Here is an 18,213-nt window from a genome sequence, read left to right as displayed (position 1 = left end):
TTACAAGTAGCTAAGTCTAAGTCCTGAGAAATTGAAACACAACACCTCTGCCTACTACTGTACATAAAGGTAGGAAAGCAAAGTAGTAATATTCAATTACTAATTCTGTTTCCTCACACTCAACTCTCTTGCAAAAGTCTAAGTACTCAAAATAAAATTTCTAATATGAATTAGGTGTTTTTCTTATTTCTCCTGTTTACTGGAAGGAATTTTGAATTAGCCAAGAGGAACATTAAATTAAATTAAAAGTACCTTTTCAAACATAATGTTTAAAATTTAGTGATCATACCTAGGAAAGAAGAAATAATAAAGAAAAATAGGATTTTATTCCTTTTTTGGGCTAATTAGGAATTGGTATTTGGTCTAACCAAGATATCCTATTCTATCCCATTTTTTTTAAAAATCAACTTAAATCTCAGTGTACTCTGTCTACTTCTAATTGTGCTTTCATTTGTTCTTTAACAGATTCTGGAAATATTCACTAGTTTTTTGTTAAATTCTGGCAATATTTACTTGTTTTTGATGCTATAATTTTGTTGTATTTAAGTACAATGACAATAAAGATTATACTATACTATAAAATTATATTGGTTTAACCTTTATTTTGAAAAGACTAAGCTCTGTGCGTGCTTGGAAGCAAACTGTTCTTGAATTTTAAATGTGCAAGGAATTGGGAGCCGGATGTTATTCAAGGAAAGAGAAGTATTCCATACAAGTTCAGTGATGTTTTTCTTTCCATATTTCGAGATCCTGAGACTGGCAGTACTCCTGGTCAGAGTTCATAAAAGTTTTAGAAGACCTGATAGAGCAATCACTTCTAACAAGTGAGCAGTCAGCAGCATTTGACATATTTAGGTGTTATTGGAGAGGCATGAATGGTTTTGAAAAAGGGCAGAGAACACTTGTGTTTTCTAATCATGGAGATCCACAGTACCTTTTACCGGGCACTGGTTTTAGTTTTATTGTAATGGATAAAGATAGGGTGAAGGAAAAAATGTACATGTGACTATATTTCTTTATCAAATCACTATTTATGTCTAACAATTCTCTGTCAAGAATTCACTTACTTATTTGGAATTACTTAATTATTAATAATTACTCCTTCTGAGATCTGCCTTCAACTCTCTATTAGAAATGTACCTTTTAAGTTCTGAATTGCTAAATAAGAAGCTATGATGGCAGCATCTCAATGTTCTCAAGTTTCAGAAATAGCAGGTTAAATGATGAGTGGGGGTATGGAATTCTAAAGCTTGTCTACTTTCTCAATTCCTCTGTAAACCTATAGAAATCCCAACCATTTTATGCATATTTTATGCAACCCATTTGCATGCCAGATTTTGTGATGTAACCCCATGTATTTAAATACTGACTTGACAATCTATCTTTCATTTTTAATAAACAAAAAACTATTTCCCACCCCAACAAGATGAAAAATGTCATCTGCAATGCTCCTATTAAATTTAAAAAAATAATTCAGAAGAAAATCACACATATACTATATGCCTTTATTTTATTGTATTTTGGCATATTTTTCACATTATTATTCCTTTAGAGAGGCGGAGTATGTACACCTTGACCTCAGAATATTCATTCCAATCTGGAAAGGAGCTCACCTTAAGCAACTTGATCCTGAAATGAGCTATAGTAGCTTCCCTAAATCAGTGCATCCTAATTTTAGATTAGACAGAAATTCAATGACAAAATAGGACAATATTACTTAGTGCTCCTCTAGTGTTCAATGAGCTACCTAGACATACTTACAGTGTGCATCCAAAAAAGTCAGAGTTTCTCCAGTAGCTACTGAAGCACCTAACAGTCGAGCAGTGATAAGCCCCTTTCTTTCCTTTTGTCGGACAACTTTAACTATTTGGAATTGTTTCACATAGTCATCCAGTTTATCCTGCAAGTAGTCTGAAAAGAGAACAAGTCATTTTCTATACCTTGAACAAAAACAATGTACACGTTTATTTTATTTTATTTGTTAGGATCGATTCATCAGTGAAGAAAATAAAAAATGATGTAATTGTTCAATGACGATGGTTACAGTTCTAAAAGCTTCCTTACCATCTGATCAGTAAAAAATGAACAAATGACCAAATAAGTACCACCTTAATTCAGCAAAACTGTAATTGCTAACACCTACTAGTAAAGTTAAGCTTTAGCAAAATTTTGTGTTTTTGGAAAAAGTGATCCAAATGTTTAGTTGGACTCAAATGAACATTTTGTATCATTTAAAGCAATTTGGCTTTATAATCAAGCACTTTATAACTGAATATTGTTATAGGAAAGTTACATTTTAAAAGAAAAATGAAATATTAGCTCATCCTGACTTAAAGACTATGGCCAATGCTTTAAAGTGAATAAATTGTTCATGGAGAATATTGCTTAAGAAATATGTTCTCAATATGAATTAAATATGTATCACATTTATCACTCAAGGAAGGCAATAATATTCCACCAAGTCCTACATATACACAATCCAAAATGATAATCTTACACAATGGACTACAGACATACACTTTCAGAATATTATCCAACTGCATTAATGGTGGCAGCAGCGTCATGCAATAGGAACAATCAGCAAGATGAGCTGTTCTAATCAGAACGATAGATTTAGAAGACAAAATAAAAAGTTGGAAATGGACAACTTATACTAGAAAAATGCTTACTGATTAACAAGACAAAGGAGCACATCCTGTGCCATATTCTACTATGTATATGATTAAACATGTAATATCAGCTAGTTTTTCCCTTTGATAACAAAAAAGATATTGTTGATTAGCTCAGAACCAAGATAAATAACGTATTGCCCACATATGCCAGCCAGTCCTTCATTTGCAGTACTGAGCCTCTCCACAATTGCTTTAATGGCTTGAGTTACTAGTTAGGTGATGATAGAAAGAATGTGCATGCTGTATTTCAACAATATGTTAAGCCAATAATGGCCACTGTAGGGGAAGAACCACCAGGATGAATTGATGCATTGTATTCTTTTAACATAAACCTAAGCAAGTGTAGCATGCAAGGACAATCTGTGACTTAATTCAGAAACATCCATCTTTAGCTTCACAATGTAACATTATCTACATATGATTTAGAATTCCATGTCCTTTATTTTCCATCACCAAGAAACATCTTCATTAGAAAAAGTGTTCCTGCTTTATAGCATAACAGATCTTCAAGAAAGAGCAACAGTTTGGCAGTAATTTATCAGGTTTGGCATCGAATCAAGGATTGCATAAAACCAACTAGACCAACCATACTGTTAAAACAATTTGACATATGATTTCCAATTCTAGTTTGATCAATTGAGATCTAGATGTAAAATAATCTTAACCATAATTTGACTTGGATTGAATTGAGCCAAAAAGAAAGTGAAAACGAACTAATTCATCTTAAATGCATATGTGGATGTGTCTACATTGTGCAGATAGACCACAACTTGCAACCAGAGTTTGGATTGAAATTTCAATCGCCAAATGAGGTGGTCAGTGAGTTGTGCCCAATTTTTCTGCCCTTTATTGCCAAGCTTGTTAAGCAAATCACCATATTCATTAAGCAAATCACCAATGTTGTTAAGCAAATCCAGTTTCTTCCATTGACTTTGTTTATAAAAAGTTGACTATTACAAATGGCGATCATTATGACCTCATGACGCCACAAACCATGGGTTGCCAAGCGCTCCAATTTTGACCACATGACCATGGGAATGCCGTAATGGTTGTGTGAAGTCACTATTACCATCATCATAATTTCAAGCAGTTGCTAAACTAATGGTCCTAAGTCAAGGACTATCTGTATGTGAATGTAGGTACAGTATATGGAAAACGGATATTTCATCTCTTGAAAGGGTTGTCTTTTCTTTATTAAAGAAAAATGTGTATATTTCCAGGATATATTAATTAGGAAAAAACCAAATATGAAGATAATCTATAGTTTAGATATAGCGTCTTACCGTCTACACTGGCATCATCTACCAAAATTATTTCCTTCAATAATATTGCAGGGGAAGTATGCATCACACTAAAAACTGTTCTCAGAAGAGTTGACCATGCTTCATTGTGAAACACTATGATAACACTTGTAGTAGGCAGTGGAGGACAGCGCTTAAATTTCTGCTCAATACATCTGGGGGATAAAACCAGAGTTTATGGGAAAAAACAAAATAGAAATGTTAGATCTTAATACTCATGGTACAGATTTACATGTATGATAGAACTATTTGATAATTTAAAAAAACATGTACCGAAAGTAACATGGAATAGGTATTTTCTAAGAATCTCATTCTAACAATAAAGTGATAATCTATGCATCACATTGTGTGTAACGGTATGTGGAAATGACCTTAAGAGACAGGGCCAGGGGTGGGTTCCTGCTAGTTCTAACCTCTTCTATAGAAGAGGTTCCACAAATCTATAGGGCCGTTTAGAACCGATTCCAGCTCTCCCCCCCCCCCCCCCGGTCTGTACATCATCAAGATGAAGAGTGAGAGGAGGAATTCTGGAAGTCCACAAGTCTTAAAGCTGTCACATTTGAAAACCCCTGAGTTTTTTTTCTAAAAGGTTAGGGGTGCAAGGGTCTTGTAACTTGACAGCTTTAAGACTTGCACACTTCAATGCCAGAGTTCCTGAGCCAACATGACTGGAGGAGGAATTCTGGGAGTTGAAGTCCACAAGTCTAAAAGCGGTCAAGTTTGAACACCGCTGAGTTTTTTTTCTAAAAGGTTGGGGGTGCAAGGTTCTTGCAACTTGACAGCTTTAACACTTGTGTGCTTTAAATGCCAGAGTTTCTGAGCCAACATTTTGGTTGCTAAGCAAGAGAATTGTTAAGTGAGTTTCACCACATTTTACAGGTTGGCCACACCCACCCAGTCACACAGCTGGCAAACACTCCCACCCAGTCACATGGCCGGCAAGCCACTCCCACAAAGCACGCCACACCTACAGAAGAGGTTCTAAAAAAATTTGAAACCCACCACTGGACTGGGCCCAGAGATGCTGTCTAGGGAATGGTCAGATAAGAGACAGCTTAGTGTATAGTTGAAAATTGGGTGTGGCCAGAGGTACACCCAATTTCTTGGGATGAGATCTATACTTTCAGACTTGCAAGATTCTATTAATATGGGTTACAATAAAGTAGAATTAAGCTCATCTGGTGAAATTTCCTAACTAGTCTACATTATAAGGCTGATATTATGAGGGAATATAAAGATTTAGGAAAAATTGCACATAAAGCTTCATCATAATTAGCAAATTACTCAAGTTTAAAATAAACAAGACCTGCTGAAAAATTGTTAATAAGAGCTTAATCAATGTATTGGAAGTACCCTAATATCACATAATTTTTTCAAGATTTCTTAGTATTTTTTAGATGCATGATTTGCTATAAATAACGACTTCAGATATAGGTATATATATATATGTATGCTATACCTGCAGATGTAAGAGTTAGCAATTATTCTATTTATTTTTTAAAAAAAATTAGACATCTTACTCACTCACAGTGACACTGGACAATTAACAAAAATAAAACCCCAGTACAAAGCCTATTATACCCGCACACCCCTGGTAACAACAATCAAACCAATCATGAGTCCCTTATCACCCTGGGGTCCCCAGGCTCACTGGCAAAATCATGTCTTCAGAAAGACTGAAGGAGTGTCAAGATAGGGGCCACTCTTATTTCCACAGGGATGATGTGGCATGGGGGAAGTAGGGATGGGCTGCTGGGGGTTCTCATGGGTTCAGGTGATCCTCTAGTGAAGATTCTGCGTGGTTTGGCGAACCCCCACTTCTGGTTGGGCCCACCCACCCTGCCCCTCCCATTCCGCCGCTCCCCTTACAGGAGTCTCCATGTGGCCCGTTCAACATGCCAGGTAAGTGCAGGGCCCACAGAGGGTCAGAGGGGAGGGGGATGTGCCTACTAGAGGTTCCAGAAGTCTGGAAACGGCTCTGTTTCTGGCCTCCAGAGCCCCGGGAGGGTGAAAAATGCCAGCCCCACTGTGGTGGGAGGCCAACTAGGCCACGCCCACCCAGCAACATAGCAGCGAACCTGTTGCTGCAATTTTTGAAGCCTACCCTGGGAAGAAAGTTATAACAACAGTAGTCACAGTTCACATCTTAATATAGAATGGAAGCTCAAGACACCCTTTCCCAATATTTCACATATTTTAAACTAAAACCTAGAATATTTGCTCTTAAATCCAAATACATTTCAACATACTCAGGCGGTCGTGTGTCTGGTCCTAGATCTCGATGTAAAGAAATCCTGTCACTTGCAAATAAATTAAAACAATGCTTTTCTTCACCACGCTCTTTCTCTTTCTGTTCATCTGGGCTTAAACTGATCATTTTGAACGCTTTACCAGAAGCCCCTGGAGTATTAGGATCCTGAGGGGGACGCTCAAGGTAAGGAGTCAGTTCAGCAGCTGTGTAATATCCTGGTAAACAATGCTTCTGTTCAGCATTATGAGTCTGCCTAAGAGGTGCTTTAATTTGCATTTTTGGTTTTGCAGCTTTAATGTTGTTCACAGCATTTAACACTAGATCTAATACAGTTTTCTTTTCATCATGAGATGGCATTCCTCGTCCCTCATTAAATTCTTGAACACCTACTTCTCGTTGTAACAAAACCAAAAATATTAAGAAGACAAAAATAACGAAGGTAAACTTCCAAAGTTTCTTCTGGGAAAACTGTTTCATTATGAAGCGCCGTAGCATTCTCATATAAGTCATCATGGAGAGTCGACATATAGAAGTGCTTCAGAAAATGTTCTTTCGTACAAAAAAGTTCACAAAATGGGAAAACCTGAAAGATTTTTAAAAATGTTAATTATTCTACTGTATGTTTATTCATAAAAATAATTGCAACAATTTAAATTAATACCGTAATAAATTCACAAAGACACTACGTTTCAGGGTTATTGAAACAATGTTCATTTTCTAAACTTATTAAGAGTATTTGAATCCCGTAAGAACCCTTATTAGATACAACTGACACTTTATTCATATTCCTTGAGATACATTCTTCTATGCCTTTTAGATCAGATGCTCTAAATTTTTTAATTATTAGCCATAAACAACCACTTGGGGCTATGAATCTTAAGAAAGTTCACAACATTCTGTTATGTGTCCCTGATACATGTGATTCAAACTTCAAAATGAGTCATTGTGTTTTGGAAGTGTTCCAACTTTGTAAAAGGTACTTCTATTTTGAGTGCTTTGGATATGATCCAACTTTAAAATGGTCCTTTTCCTTAATGCCTGTTTCTTAGTTGATCACTTCTGGAACATTCAGGTAGCCCATTTTGGGGATTGAAAAGACAAAATCCTGAGTTAAATATCTATTTTCCCTTTCAGTACCCTATATGCATTTCAGATATGTTTCAAAACCATTTTTACACCTTTGAATGGTTGAAGATTGGTTGAAGTAAGATTAGCAAAACCATTTTTACAATTTCCCTATTGGCAGGGAATAATTTCTACTTGAAGAATCATCCATATTGAAATAGCAGTGAAACATATTAAAACAGTACCATCCAAATGGTAAAAAATATACTTTAATTAGAACCACTGCATTTTTTTCTTTTTCAAATGAAACTCCTGGTTGTATTTTTGATTGCCAAACAGTAAAAGAAAAACCAGTATTAAGCAACAGATTATTTATATCCAGTTCTATGTCATTTGAGAGGACAGAGAGGTTAAGCTGCATTACAATGTTATGCATTTATTTGACATGGTAGCAATTCTAATTTTCCAGATGGATGGATATTTATCAGTATGTCTCTCACATTGCTTCTGAATGTGTTGCTACCTGCTAGGCATTTTGCTTTGGAGAACAAGAACTATGTCTAAATCAGAACAGTACATACTATTTATTATTTGATAAGCATCTTGCCCAATCAAGTATTAGAGATGATCTCTCATGTAGCACTGGAAAGAACGCTGCTCTACAACAGATGTGTGATAGCCCTTCAGCCATATTGCCTTATGCAAGATTGGCAATCCTAGGTCTTAAATCTGCTTCACATATTAGTTTTTGTACAGCAAAAAAAAAAAAAATCCATCCAAACTGTATATACTATTTACTATAATCAAATTATTTGAAGAGTTACCATCTGCACAAATAAAAGAAAATCTGTATAACTTTTCATGTTATACATGTTCCATATTAAATCTCTTTAAAAATTATGAACATGTAGGAAAATTCTAGTTCAGGAGTAGTCAAGAGTGGTAGAGTCATATCAGCAAAGTAAAGTATTTTATATTCATTAGTCAGATTTAGATTTAGATAGATTAAAACTCAGTAAAATGAACAAGGCTCCAGATTTTCTAGACTCCCTAACCATTAAACACTGGCTCAATGGAAGCTCACTGTGAATATGCTACTGCTCTTGAACAAAGATTTACTAACACCACCCTTAATTTTTTCCAATCCAAGAGAGAACATTGTTCCAGTCACACTTAGGCTCTTTCAGGCTGAGCTGCTAGCTCAGGTTCTTTATGGGAGTCTGGTTGCACCACATCTCATAGGATGTACCCTGGAAAGGGAACCAACTAAATTCATCAGAGCAGCTTTCCAGAAACCATGCTGTATCTCAAATGCACATCTACGAGTGGAGACGCATATGATAAAACTTCAGTCAACAGTGTGTCTAGCTTTTATAAACCTTTGGTTGAAACTCAAATTTCTATCCTCAAGGCTTAGCACCATTCTGTCCTATTCTTGAGGACAGTTTTCAGTTCACATGGATCAATGCTGTTGAATCTAATCTTTGAAATCCAGGCTACCCTTCCCTACAGTTCTTAAAATGAAATATTATCAGACGAAACAAATCCTAGAGCAAAGATTAAAGGATAGCGAGGGAAGTAGATCTAGGAAAGAACTCTAACTTTCCTGCCACCAGTACATATTAGATATATTATCACCACTGCCAGCTACCTTCCATAATTAGAAACCATCAGAAAGCTTTCACAGAAAGCTTGCATAGTTACCCAGCAATCAGAAAACTTTCTCAATTGGTCAATAGCAAGTGTGATTACCTCTTTAAAAACTGAAGTTTTAGGAGTTTACTGGTTTCCAGCATTGAAGTGTTGATATGATACCAAAGAGGAAAAATATCAGCAATGATCTTAAAGAAGCAAGTGTTGCTGCCTGTCAGTCTGGGGAGGGTTATAAGGACATTTCCAAACAATTTAAAACCATTCTACAGTGAGGAAGATTTAGTCACAAGTGGAAAACATTCAAGACAGTTGCCAATCCTTCCAGGACTGGTTGTCTCAGCAAATTCACCCCAGGGTCAGACCATGAAATGCTGAGAATTTTTTTTTAAAATCCAAGGGTTACATCTCAGAATCCACTGGCCTCAGTTAGCATGTTAAATGTTGAGTGTCTTAAATGTTATTTTGACTAGATTGGAATGTTAATAGATAGAAAATGACTTATAATAGTAAAAGGAAGGAATTTTAATCAGTTTATTAGATCCAGTTAAAAATAGCTATACTGTTATTTCTGGTAACCATTACTGGACTTTTGCTAATTAGGATGGATGACACTTTAAAGAGTTATAGAGAATGTGATGAGCTGCAGCATGAAGAGATCGTTATATTTTTAGATATAGTATAAGTTGTTAAAGCTGTTTATTCTTTATAAAGGGGGATGTTATTTTTTCTTTCCCTTTCTTTCCTTCTTTGCACTTTTATCTTTTCTTTTTTCTTTTTATAGTTTGTATTAGTTTTATCTGTATAATGCAATTTTTAATTTTTTAAAAAAGTTACCAGTGCATCAATCCTGACTAAGAGAGATTGAGATAATCCATCTCATCTAGGACACTGTATAGGTTGGAATCTAACCATTATCTCAACAACTTGTTCAAAGACAGGTTAGAGATAAACTAACAGTTTCCCAAGGTGGACGGGTTCAAAGATAACTTTTTAAGAAAGGACATTTAACTCCTTCAAGGTAGTTCTTTTGTGTCATCTATGGCTGCTTGTATTATCCAAGAAGAGCAAGGATCTAACTTGCAGATGGCTGAGCTCATGCTACAGAGGACACTGTCTACTTCCTCAGGTATCGCAGGCTTGAAAAGTCCCAAATTACCTGACAAGACATTTCTGTCATCTCATCAGTGTCTGCCCATCTACCATCCAACTCAAATCCAGTATAAGAGTGTAGAGAAGGATGCAGATGGCTTTGAAGAAAATATGCAACATCTGCTATATTATAAAACACCAGCTTAGCCTAGTAAGATAGGAAGGGGTAAGGAAGAAATTCAGACTGATCTTGGGTATAAAAGGGAGAGAGAAAAGCCATCAAGCTTCCACATTTAATATCAATAGAATTCTTATTGGGTGGTCCCAGCTTAGTTTACTTCAACAGAGAGGTAATATCCTCAAAATGCTTAGAACTTGCTCAAGGAGAAGTTTCTAGAGCCTCTAAAGGCCCCAGTCACGTAATTAATACTGTTAGATGGCCCTCTAAGAATGCAGTAACCAACCACGGAAAAATACCCATATTTTACTGCTCTTAGTGCCACAGAATAGGCACAAATGTGGGCTCATGCCTATGTCTGATCATATTTTAGTCATCTCCTCTTCCAGTGTTCTCCCCAGTAAACCAAAGACCCTCTTGGATCAGCAAGAGAGTCAAGCCACTTCAGAGCAACTTCATCAAAATCCTTGACTATCTTGATCCTCCAAAGTTTAGCCAATCTATCCAAGAGCAATCTCCATGATTGCTGGGAAATCCCCTAAGTGGCTATTGGGAATAAAGTGGATCCAGAAGATGCAACAATCTCCCCCTATGGAGATTGATGCAGATTGTTAATTCCAGCAGCTGGACCATGACAACAGATTGATATTGATGTCCTTGATCCTCCAATCATGAATTCCTCCAAGGTGAATAATAGTATTGTGGCTGTAGCACAATAGCTTGCCTCATGGTAACTTGGGACAAGCCCTTGGTTGCCATGGATGCCCCAAATTCCTGACAACTCCCGCCTCCCATCCATGGAAGATGACATTTCCCAGTATATAAACAGCTGGGGAGCCAGCCACCAATGATTTTCACATAGTTGCTCTTACTCTGTAAGATGGCAGTAAGAAGTTTAATACTGCAATTCATTCCTCTCACTAATACAATTAAAATGTCTTTCAAATATGTATGTAGTCACTTTAATTGTATACAGATATTTTGCCCTGCTTTTTAAGCCATTAATTTCTAAAAAGCAACACTTAAAGTTGGGAAAATGTATGGTTATTTTACTTAATAGAGGTGTTATTCTGATATGCATATGGTGACATGCAGTGGTAACTTGCTTATTACCTGGTTTTTCTGCTTAAAATATGTGCTTAAGACTAAAATAAATTACATAATATCATTAAAATCTGCTTCATCAAGACAGTTTAAATTTCAAGGCCTGACTAATTAAACACATCAGCTTCTAGCAAAAAGATAACCTATATTAAACTAGCGTGATCTTCCTCACATGGGCTTCTAAAACTTAGAGTAAATACCAAGAAGGCCATTCTCATCATTCTGCCAGTAGTATATTTCATGGTGGCTGAGTAGAGAGAGCAATACCTCTGAAAGGCCTTAAGACATGATCTTTATAAAGCTAATCAATTCAGCTAAACACATCATTGTGATTACATTACATTACACTAAGCTTGGTTAATTTCAATTATAGCTTTTTAATAGCCTATTGTTTTATGCAGACATTAGTGCAATTGGTTAGTATGTGATTCAATGTATTGTATGAACCAAGAAAATGGGATAAATGCAGTAGTAACCGGATCTGTTATATAAGAACTTAACTGCTCATGCAGTGATCCCAGAATATTGGATATTGAAAAGGGGGTAAATGTATGGACAAAGCATGGATTAACTATAATTCTGAGCATAGCACTCAACTTTACAGATGTTTGTTGCAGGTTCTACCTTTATATTACCATATTAATAATCACAATTCTTAAAATGTTGGCTTTCTTTTAGTCAAACAGCACTTTACTATGTACACATAAGAGGACATAAGAGATTTAAAGAAAGCCCAAATTATAAAAATCCTTAAAAACAATGTTGAAAGATTTCTAGAAAGTCAGATAGGAGGAGGAATGTAATAGCACTGTGGAATAAGTGTGACTGACTGGATGGAGCTATGAACAGAAAATTGCAATAATTTGTTAAAAGCCTCATCTTAGCTTTTAGAAAACAGAAAGGATCTATTCTGTATGAATGAATGATGTCCACTATTTGCATATTTTTAATGAGACTAACAGAATAGTTGTATAGTGATGACTGGTCTCCTCCATGATTTCTTATGATATCCCATGCTAACATCATTATATTTACAATTAGAAGAACAATTTGTGAAAACCTTTACATTAAAAATGTCTGAGAGCACAGATGAGAACAGAAATATTTCAAGAGTAATATTTCATTTTTAAAAATTAATTTGATGTAAATGGATGCCATCTAGTGGTTCAACAGATGCCACAGCCGGCAGGTATAATATTACTTTACCAATCCTCATGATATACATGAATCAAAATTCTTAAGGCAATGAGCAGAAATATCAAATTGTCTCAAACTCTGGATGTTTTGGAAGAAAGCATTTTTAGATTTATTTTAATGTAGGATAATAGATATCCTATTGTTTGTAAATAAGCCAAAAATGGGGGGGGGGACAAATTACTATTAATTTTAATGTTATTAATAAATTGATGTTAATTTGTATAAATAGTAAATATAGTTGCAAGGCAGGTGGCAAGTCCTTATGAATGGTTGAGCAAGCAGCTTTGGCAAACCCAATAAAAGTATACATGCAGAGATCCTGTATTTTGGCTATGGTTTGGTTTGGTTTATTAGATTTATATGCCGCCCTTCTCCCAAGGACTCAGGGCGGCGTACAACATTAAAAGAAACACATAATACAAAAGTTAAAAAAATTAAATAGAATATCCCAAACAAACCCAATTAGAATTAACAATAACATTTTTTCAAAAAAAATCGAATTAAAATTAACAATGATCAATAATTTATTTTGTTTTGTTCAGGCCAGGCTGGCTTGCTGGAAAAGCCAACTTTTTAAGGAGCGTCGGAAGGACCGGAGGTCGGGGATTATACGAAGCTCCGCGGGCAGCTCATTCCAGAGGGAAGGCGCTCCCACAGAGAAGGCTCTCCCCCGGGGGGTCGCTAGCCAACACTGTCTGGCCGACGGCACCCTGAGGAGGCCAACTCTGTGGGATTGCACTGGACAGTGGGAGGCCACCGGTGGCAGTAGGTGGTCTCGCAGGTATCCTGGGCCTAAGCCATGGAACTATGAAACATTCATAGTTCCCTCAACCCAAAGCTTTTGTATTATCTCACATTGACATAATTTGTATTATGCATTAAGTAGCACTATTTTAAAAATTTACAAAAAAAACTTGCTCCAATTACACTTCTGGTTAAATTTGGGAAAGGAAAGTGAATGTTTTCAATTATAAGAATTACCTAAAATGTATTTTATAACTGCTTTTCCAAGCAAAGCCTTCATTTACATTGGGAAACAAACACATCATTTATTGTTTTGAGTTCAACAGATGGCCAGAGAATGAGTGAGTTATCTTGTTAAGCCTGGTGTGTCACTCTCCAATTAGCACAAAAAGAAAAAAGAAAGGAAAACACAGTAGAATATCAAACCTATCTACATGGTATAATATAGGTTATAGAATACTGATAATTATTACATTTCATCATGTAACTCTTAGTGACCAAACAGACTTATGAACAGAATACTAACAACACGGGGTAGACAATTTTTCCAAGGGTCCATATGAGAAACTGGGATAATGGAGGGCTGCTGGGCCACCATCCCCCCATAGTGGACCAGACAGGGATGGAAGTGGTCCAGTTCTCTGACATCTAATTTAATGAAAGCAAAAATAATTAGAATATGTTTAGTAACTACTGATATGTTATTTAAAATTGTCAGATTAGGATACATATGCATGGCAAAATATTTCAAATTATATGGTTTTGGATTCAGATTAATTATGGATTGAAAAGTACATTAGAAATTGTTTTCCATGCTACTAGATTTGTAGCAGTTCATATCAGAATTTTTCTTTAATAGCAAAAATTCATTTAAGGACTATGACATGGTACAGAAAATTGTGCGACTTATTATGCAACAGAAGTATAGGATGAAGCATAGAAATACCCCCTCTCGATCTGATAAGTCCTAATAATTATCTAAACCTCCATATTTTAACAGAAAATTGTTTTCTATGTTGTGTCTTATTATAGCTACTGGAAAAAAAACATTAAGATTTAGTCCTCAATATATTTACTGATTACATACAAGGGAGACTTACTTTTCTGTGATTTATGAAATTAAAGAGTATCTTCTGAGTAAGCATTGTCATGTAATGTCAGAAAGACAAGTTTCAGTTAGGCAACAAAAGGAAATATTTATAGTAGTTTAGTGCCAGCATCAAACTTTTTTTTAAACCACATCTCCTGCTCGTCATACCTCAAGTCTGCTTCAGATTACATCCCACATATTCCAAAATGTTCTTGTACACCGAATCTAGCAATTGCCCCTCAGACTTCAGGGCTCTACAAAATCACAGTAATCCCCGACCGAGTACAATTTCACGCTGCTACACCTCTTTTAAGTCAACCTTACAAACCTTCCACATCACTCCCGGAAGCAGTTCCTGGAAATAAAAAAAAGCAGATTAGACCTGCCCTCTTGCAGCTTTTACTGCGTCTTCACCCAAAACTTTGGCAGACCACAGGGTGCAATATTTGGTGTTAAGATCTCCCCCACCCACCCCGGTGTGTGTGTGTCTGTGTGTGTCCCACCCCGTTTCTTTTATCATTCTAAAAAATCTATACACTTAACAGGGTGGGTTTTGACAGACAGCGCCTGAATTGTTTAGGAACAATTTTCCACTAGAAAAACAGCTAGAGGCCACATTTTACTTCACAGCCAAGTGCTGTTAGAAGTAACCTGAATTACAGAAGACTTTTTCCACTTTTTAATACTTTGGGGTGGGCATGAGGAATCTTACTGAAGGGATAAACAAGCGTCAATGAGCGATGCTCCCCCCCAACTCCCGTCTCTCATAACTTTGCATATACCACGGTCCTGCTAGAAAATATGAATGTAAATATGAATTATGTAAATAGTAAATAGTATGTATTTACTATGTACATGTAAATAGTAAATTTCATTTTAAATTTACTATGTTAAAATTTCAAATAGTAAATTTACATGTAAATAGTAAATATCAAAGACCGGCCGATCTCTAGATGCAAAGCGAGAGGAGGTGGTGGGAGAGTCTTGGGAGGAGGGAGGGCGCCGCTTGCTCTCCCCTCCGCTTCTCCTTCTCAAACAGAGGCGACGCGGACAACGCAGCAGCCCTTTAAAGTCTTCGAAGGGGGGAGTGCGAGAAGCGGGCGAAAAAAGGAGAAGAAATAGAATAAAAGACGCCCTTCTTCCGAAGGCAGAAGCCGCAGAACCCTACCTACCTACTATCCCCGCCTCGGAGCCCGCGCCTACCTGTGGCCTCGACCAGCCACCAGCGGGAGAGGAAAGCAGCGCTCGCTGCTGGCTGGGTGGTTTTTTTTCTTCTTCTCTCTCTCTCTCCTTCGTTTCCCTCTCACCCGCCCCCGCCTCCCGCGCGAGATAGGCGGTCAAGGGAAACGGGGATTGGCTGATAATCCTCCGCCCGCGGCGCCCAGGTGAGCGCCCAACCCGAACGCGACAAGCGCTCGCCTGCGGCTTCTCTGGGTGAGAGAGCGCTCAGGTGAGGCGAGAGAGCTCCTCCTTCCGTTCTTTTAACGGAAGGCAAAGGAGGCCACGTGTTGCGGGAAGTGGCAGGGGGGGGGGGAGCGCCGCCTTTGCCGCGCTCCGTTTGTGACTTCGTATATAGAATATATATACATATACAGAATATAGTTTGTGACTTCATACATAGAATATATATAGTTTGTTACTCCATATATATAATATATATAGATATATAGAATATAGTTTATGATTTCATAGAGTATGTACATATATAGAATATAGTTTGTGACTTCATCCATAGAATAAGAGCCAAGAAGAGCCAAGGTAGCGCAGTGGTTAAATGCAGCACTGCAGGCTACTGCTAGATCAGCAGGTCAGCGGTTCAAATCTCACCGGCTCAGGGTTGACTCAGCCTTCCATCCTTCCGAGGTGGGTAAAATGAGGACCCAGATTGTTGGGGGCAATATGCTGACTCTCTGTAAACCGCTTAGAGAGGCCTGAAGGCCTATGAAGCGGTATATAAGTCTACTGCTATTGCTAAAAAAAATATACATATGTAGAATATAGTTTGTGACTTCATACATAGAATATACATATGTAGAATATAGTTTGTGACTTCATACATAGAACATATATAGTTTGTGACTCCATATATAGAAGCCGGTAAATTACTACCTTAGACTAGGCAGGCTGTAGTAACGTGTTTTTTATACTCCCCAATTGCAAGGGCATCCCTTAGCTCCTATTTCAGTCCTTCTCCCCCTTAGACTGTAGTTCCCGAAGTGTTGCAAACTCTCCTGGGGGGAGGGGAGGTATTGCTAGTTTGGTGAGATCATTCCCTGCAACTGAGTTCTGGATCCTGGATTCCGCCTACAGGTTTGATCTTGGAAGTTAGTCCATTTAGTTTGCTTTGTTCCCATCCAGGTGAGGCTCCCTCCAAATTCAAAAGTAAAACCTATTGCTAAAGATGCCTTTGTTTGTTGGCTTGGGAAAAGTCTAGGTATAAAATTCCAGGGGTGTCGTCAATGCTCCCATTAATGGGAGACCAGGCTCTTTATTAAAAAAAGGAAATAAAAAAAGGAAAAGGGGGTTGCTAAATGCTAAATTGATATGCCATGCTACTCCTAGCGACTTTAGGGGCTGTGCCACTATAAAGATGTGTAAATCGGATAAATTAAAGAACTGGGGCATATGTCTTATGCTTATTTCTACAAACTGTTCAGTCCAGGGGTGTCAAACTCAAGGCCCTGGGGGCCAGATCTGGCCTGCAGGGCTGTCCTAGAAACTGCAGACGTACCTCTGCCAGTGAAAATGGAGCTTGGGAGGGCTGTGTGTGGCCCTCCTGAACTCTGTCTTTGCTGGCAGTGGGTTACAGGAGGCTATTACAGCCGAAAATGGAGCTCATGAGGGTTGCAGGCAGCATTTCCAAGCTCCGTTTTCACTGGCAGAGGGTTGCAGGAGGTCGCTAGCAGAGCGCTCAGGCCACCACAGGTGCCCCGATACAAGTGATGTTGAGCTGGCAACACCCACCATGGCCATGTCCACCCCCAAGGTCAAACACAACCCTGATGAGGCCCCCAATGAAATCAAGTTTGATACCCCTGGTTTAGTCTAATCCAATTTTGGTCTCCAACTGTGGAATTGAAAATGACTTGATGGTACATAATCAAAAATTAAACACCATTAAACAGATGTTGACATTTGGCACAAATTGTAATTGACAAATCAGCCTTAGGTGTCCTGCTGATCCTTATTCCCATGCAGAAAATAGGTATAACTCTGCATGCGTCTCTCTTATAGAAAGTGATCAAACGTGCTGCTGACAGTCTTACCTTCTAAAGCCACTGGTTACTTGCTGCTTTTTTGCCCATCCGTGTTCATTCCATTTCTCTGTTTAAGGAAATATCATTGAACGTATCCAAGAGGTTAGGGATTGTCTAGTACTCTATAAAACTTGTGGATTTGACTCCACATATATATATTGTAGACATGTACCTGAGTTCTTTAATTTACTTGATTTACAGATCTTTATATTGACACAGCCCCCAGAATCTTTGGGAGTACAGTGACATATATTTAATATATACTAATAATCCTAAGGATGACTGGCTGGCATTTTTCTTTCAGGTATTCTATTGATATAAGAGACACGTTAAAATTAATTTACTTTTCCAATCATTTCTTCTATTTGCTTATTGAAGATTTTAATTTGCTGGAGTTATTACTCTTAATTTTCCTCATTTGAGTGGCTTAGACAAGATTTTCCTGTTCTCCATTTTGTATCCTGATTATTTCCAATATTCTAAATACCAATTTTAGTAAAAACCTATATCATGTTTGTTTAAGCAGTCCCAATTCTTTAGTACTTTTTATAAATCTCATCATTTGTTTAGTTATGATTTTTCTGCTGAAGTTGACAGTTGAATGAGTCATTA

At 37.3% G+C, this 18,213-nt stretch overlaps 1 protein-coding gene across 9 annotated transcripts in view; it reads right to left on the bottom strand.

The window, feature by feature from the left end:
- Window positions 1-15,679, bottom strand: part of GALNT3 (polypeptide N-acetylgalactosaminyltransferase 3) — a 35,285-nt gene extending 19,606 nt beyond the window's left edge. For 3 of the 9 annotated variants that reach the window (XR_015695965.1, XR_015695966.1, XR_001312961.2), the window contains exons 1-5: window positions 15,517-15,633; window positions 14,513-14,699; window positions 6,223-6,807; window positions 3,956-4,128; window positions 1,762-1,911 (exon numbers count right to left, since the gene is read on the bottom strand). Coding sequence is in view for 6 of the 9 variants with exons in the window: in XM_014056837.2 (XP_013912312.2) it covers window positions 1,762-1,911; window positions 3,956-4,128; window positions 6,223-6,737 (838 nt within the window). In the remaining 3 variants the exon portion in view is untranslated. Of the gene's footprint in view, window positions 1-1,761; window positions 1,912-3,955; window positions 4,129-6,222; window positions 6,808-9,041; window positions 9,362-14,512; window positions 14,700-15,516 lie in introns of those variants that run through there. The other 6 variants (XM_014056837.2, XM_014056836.2, XM_014056838.2 and 3 more) reach the window with 6 other exon arrangements.
- Window positions 15,680-18,213: the final 2,534 nt, after the last annotated feature.

Source organism: Thamnophis sirtalis, unplaced genomic scaffold (assembly GCF_051295495.1).
Source record: "Thamnophis sirtalis isolate CommonGarterSnake01/CBP01778 unplaced genomic scaffold, rThaSir2_p1.2 scaffold_1, whole genome shotgun sequence".
NCBI lineage: Eukaryota > Metazoa > Chordata > Lepidosauria > Squamata > Natricidae > Thamnophis > Thamnophis sirtalis.
The sequence above is the reverse complement of the archived record's forward strand: the minus strand, read 5'-3'. Positions and strand labels throughout refer to the sequence as shown.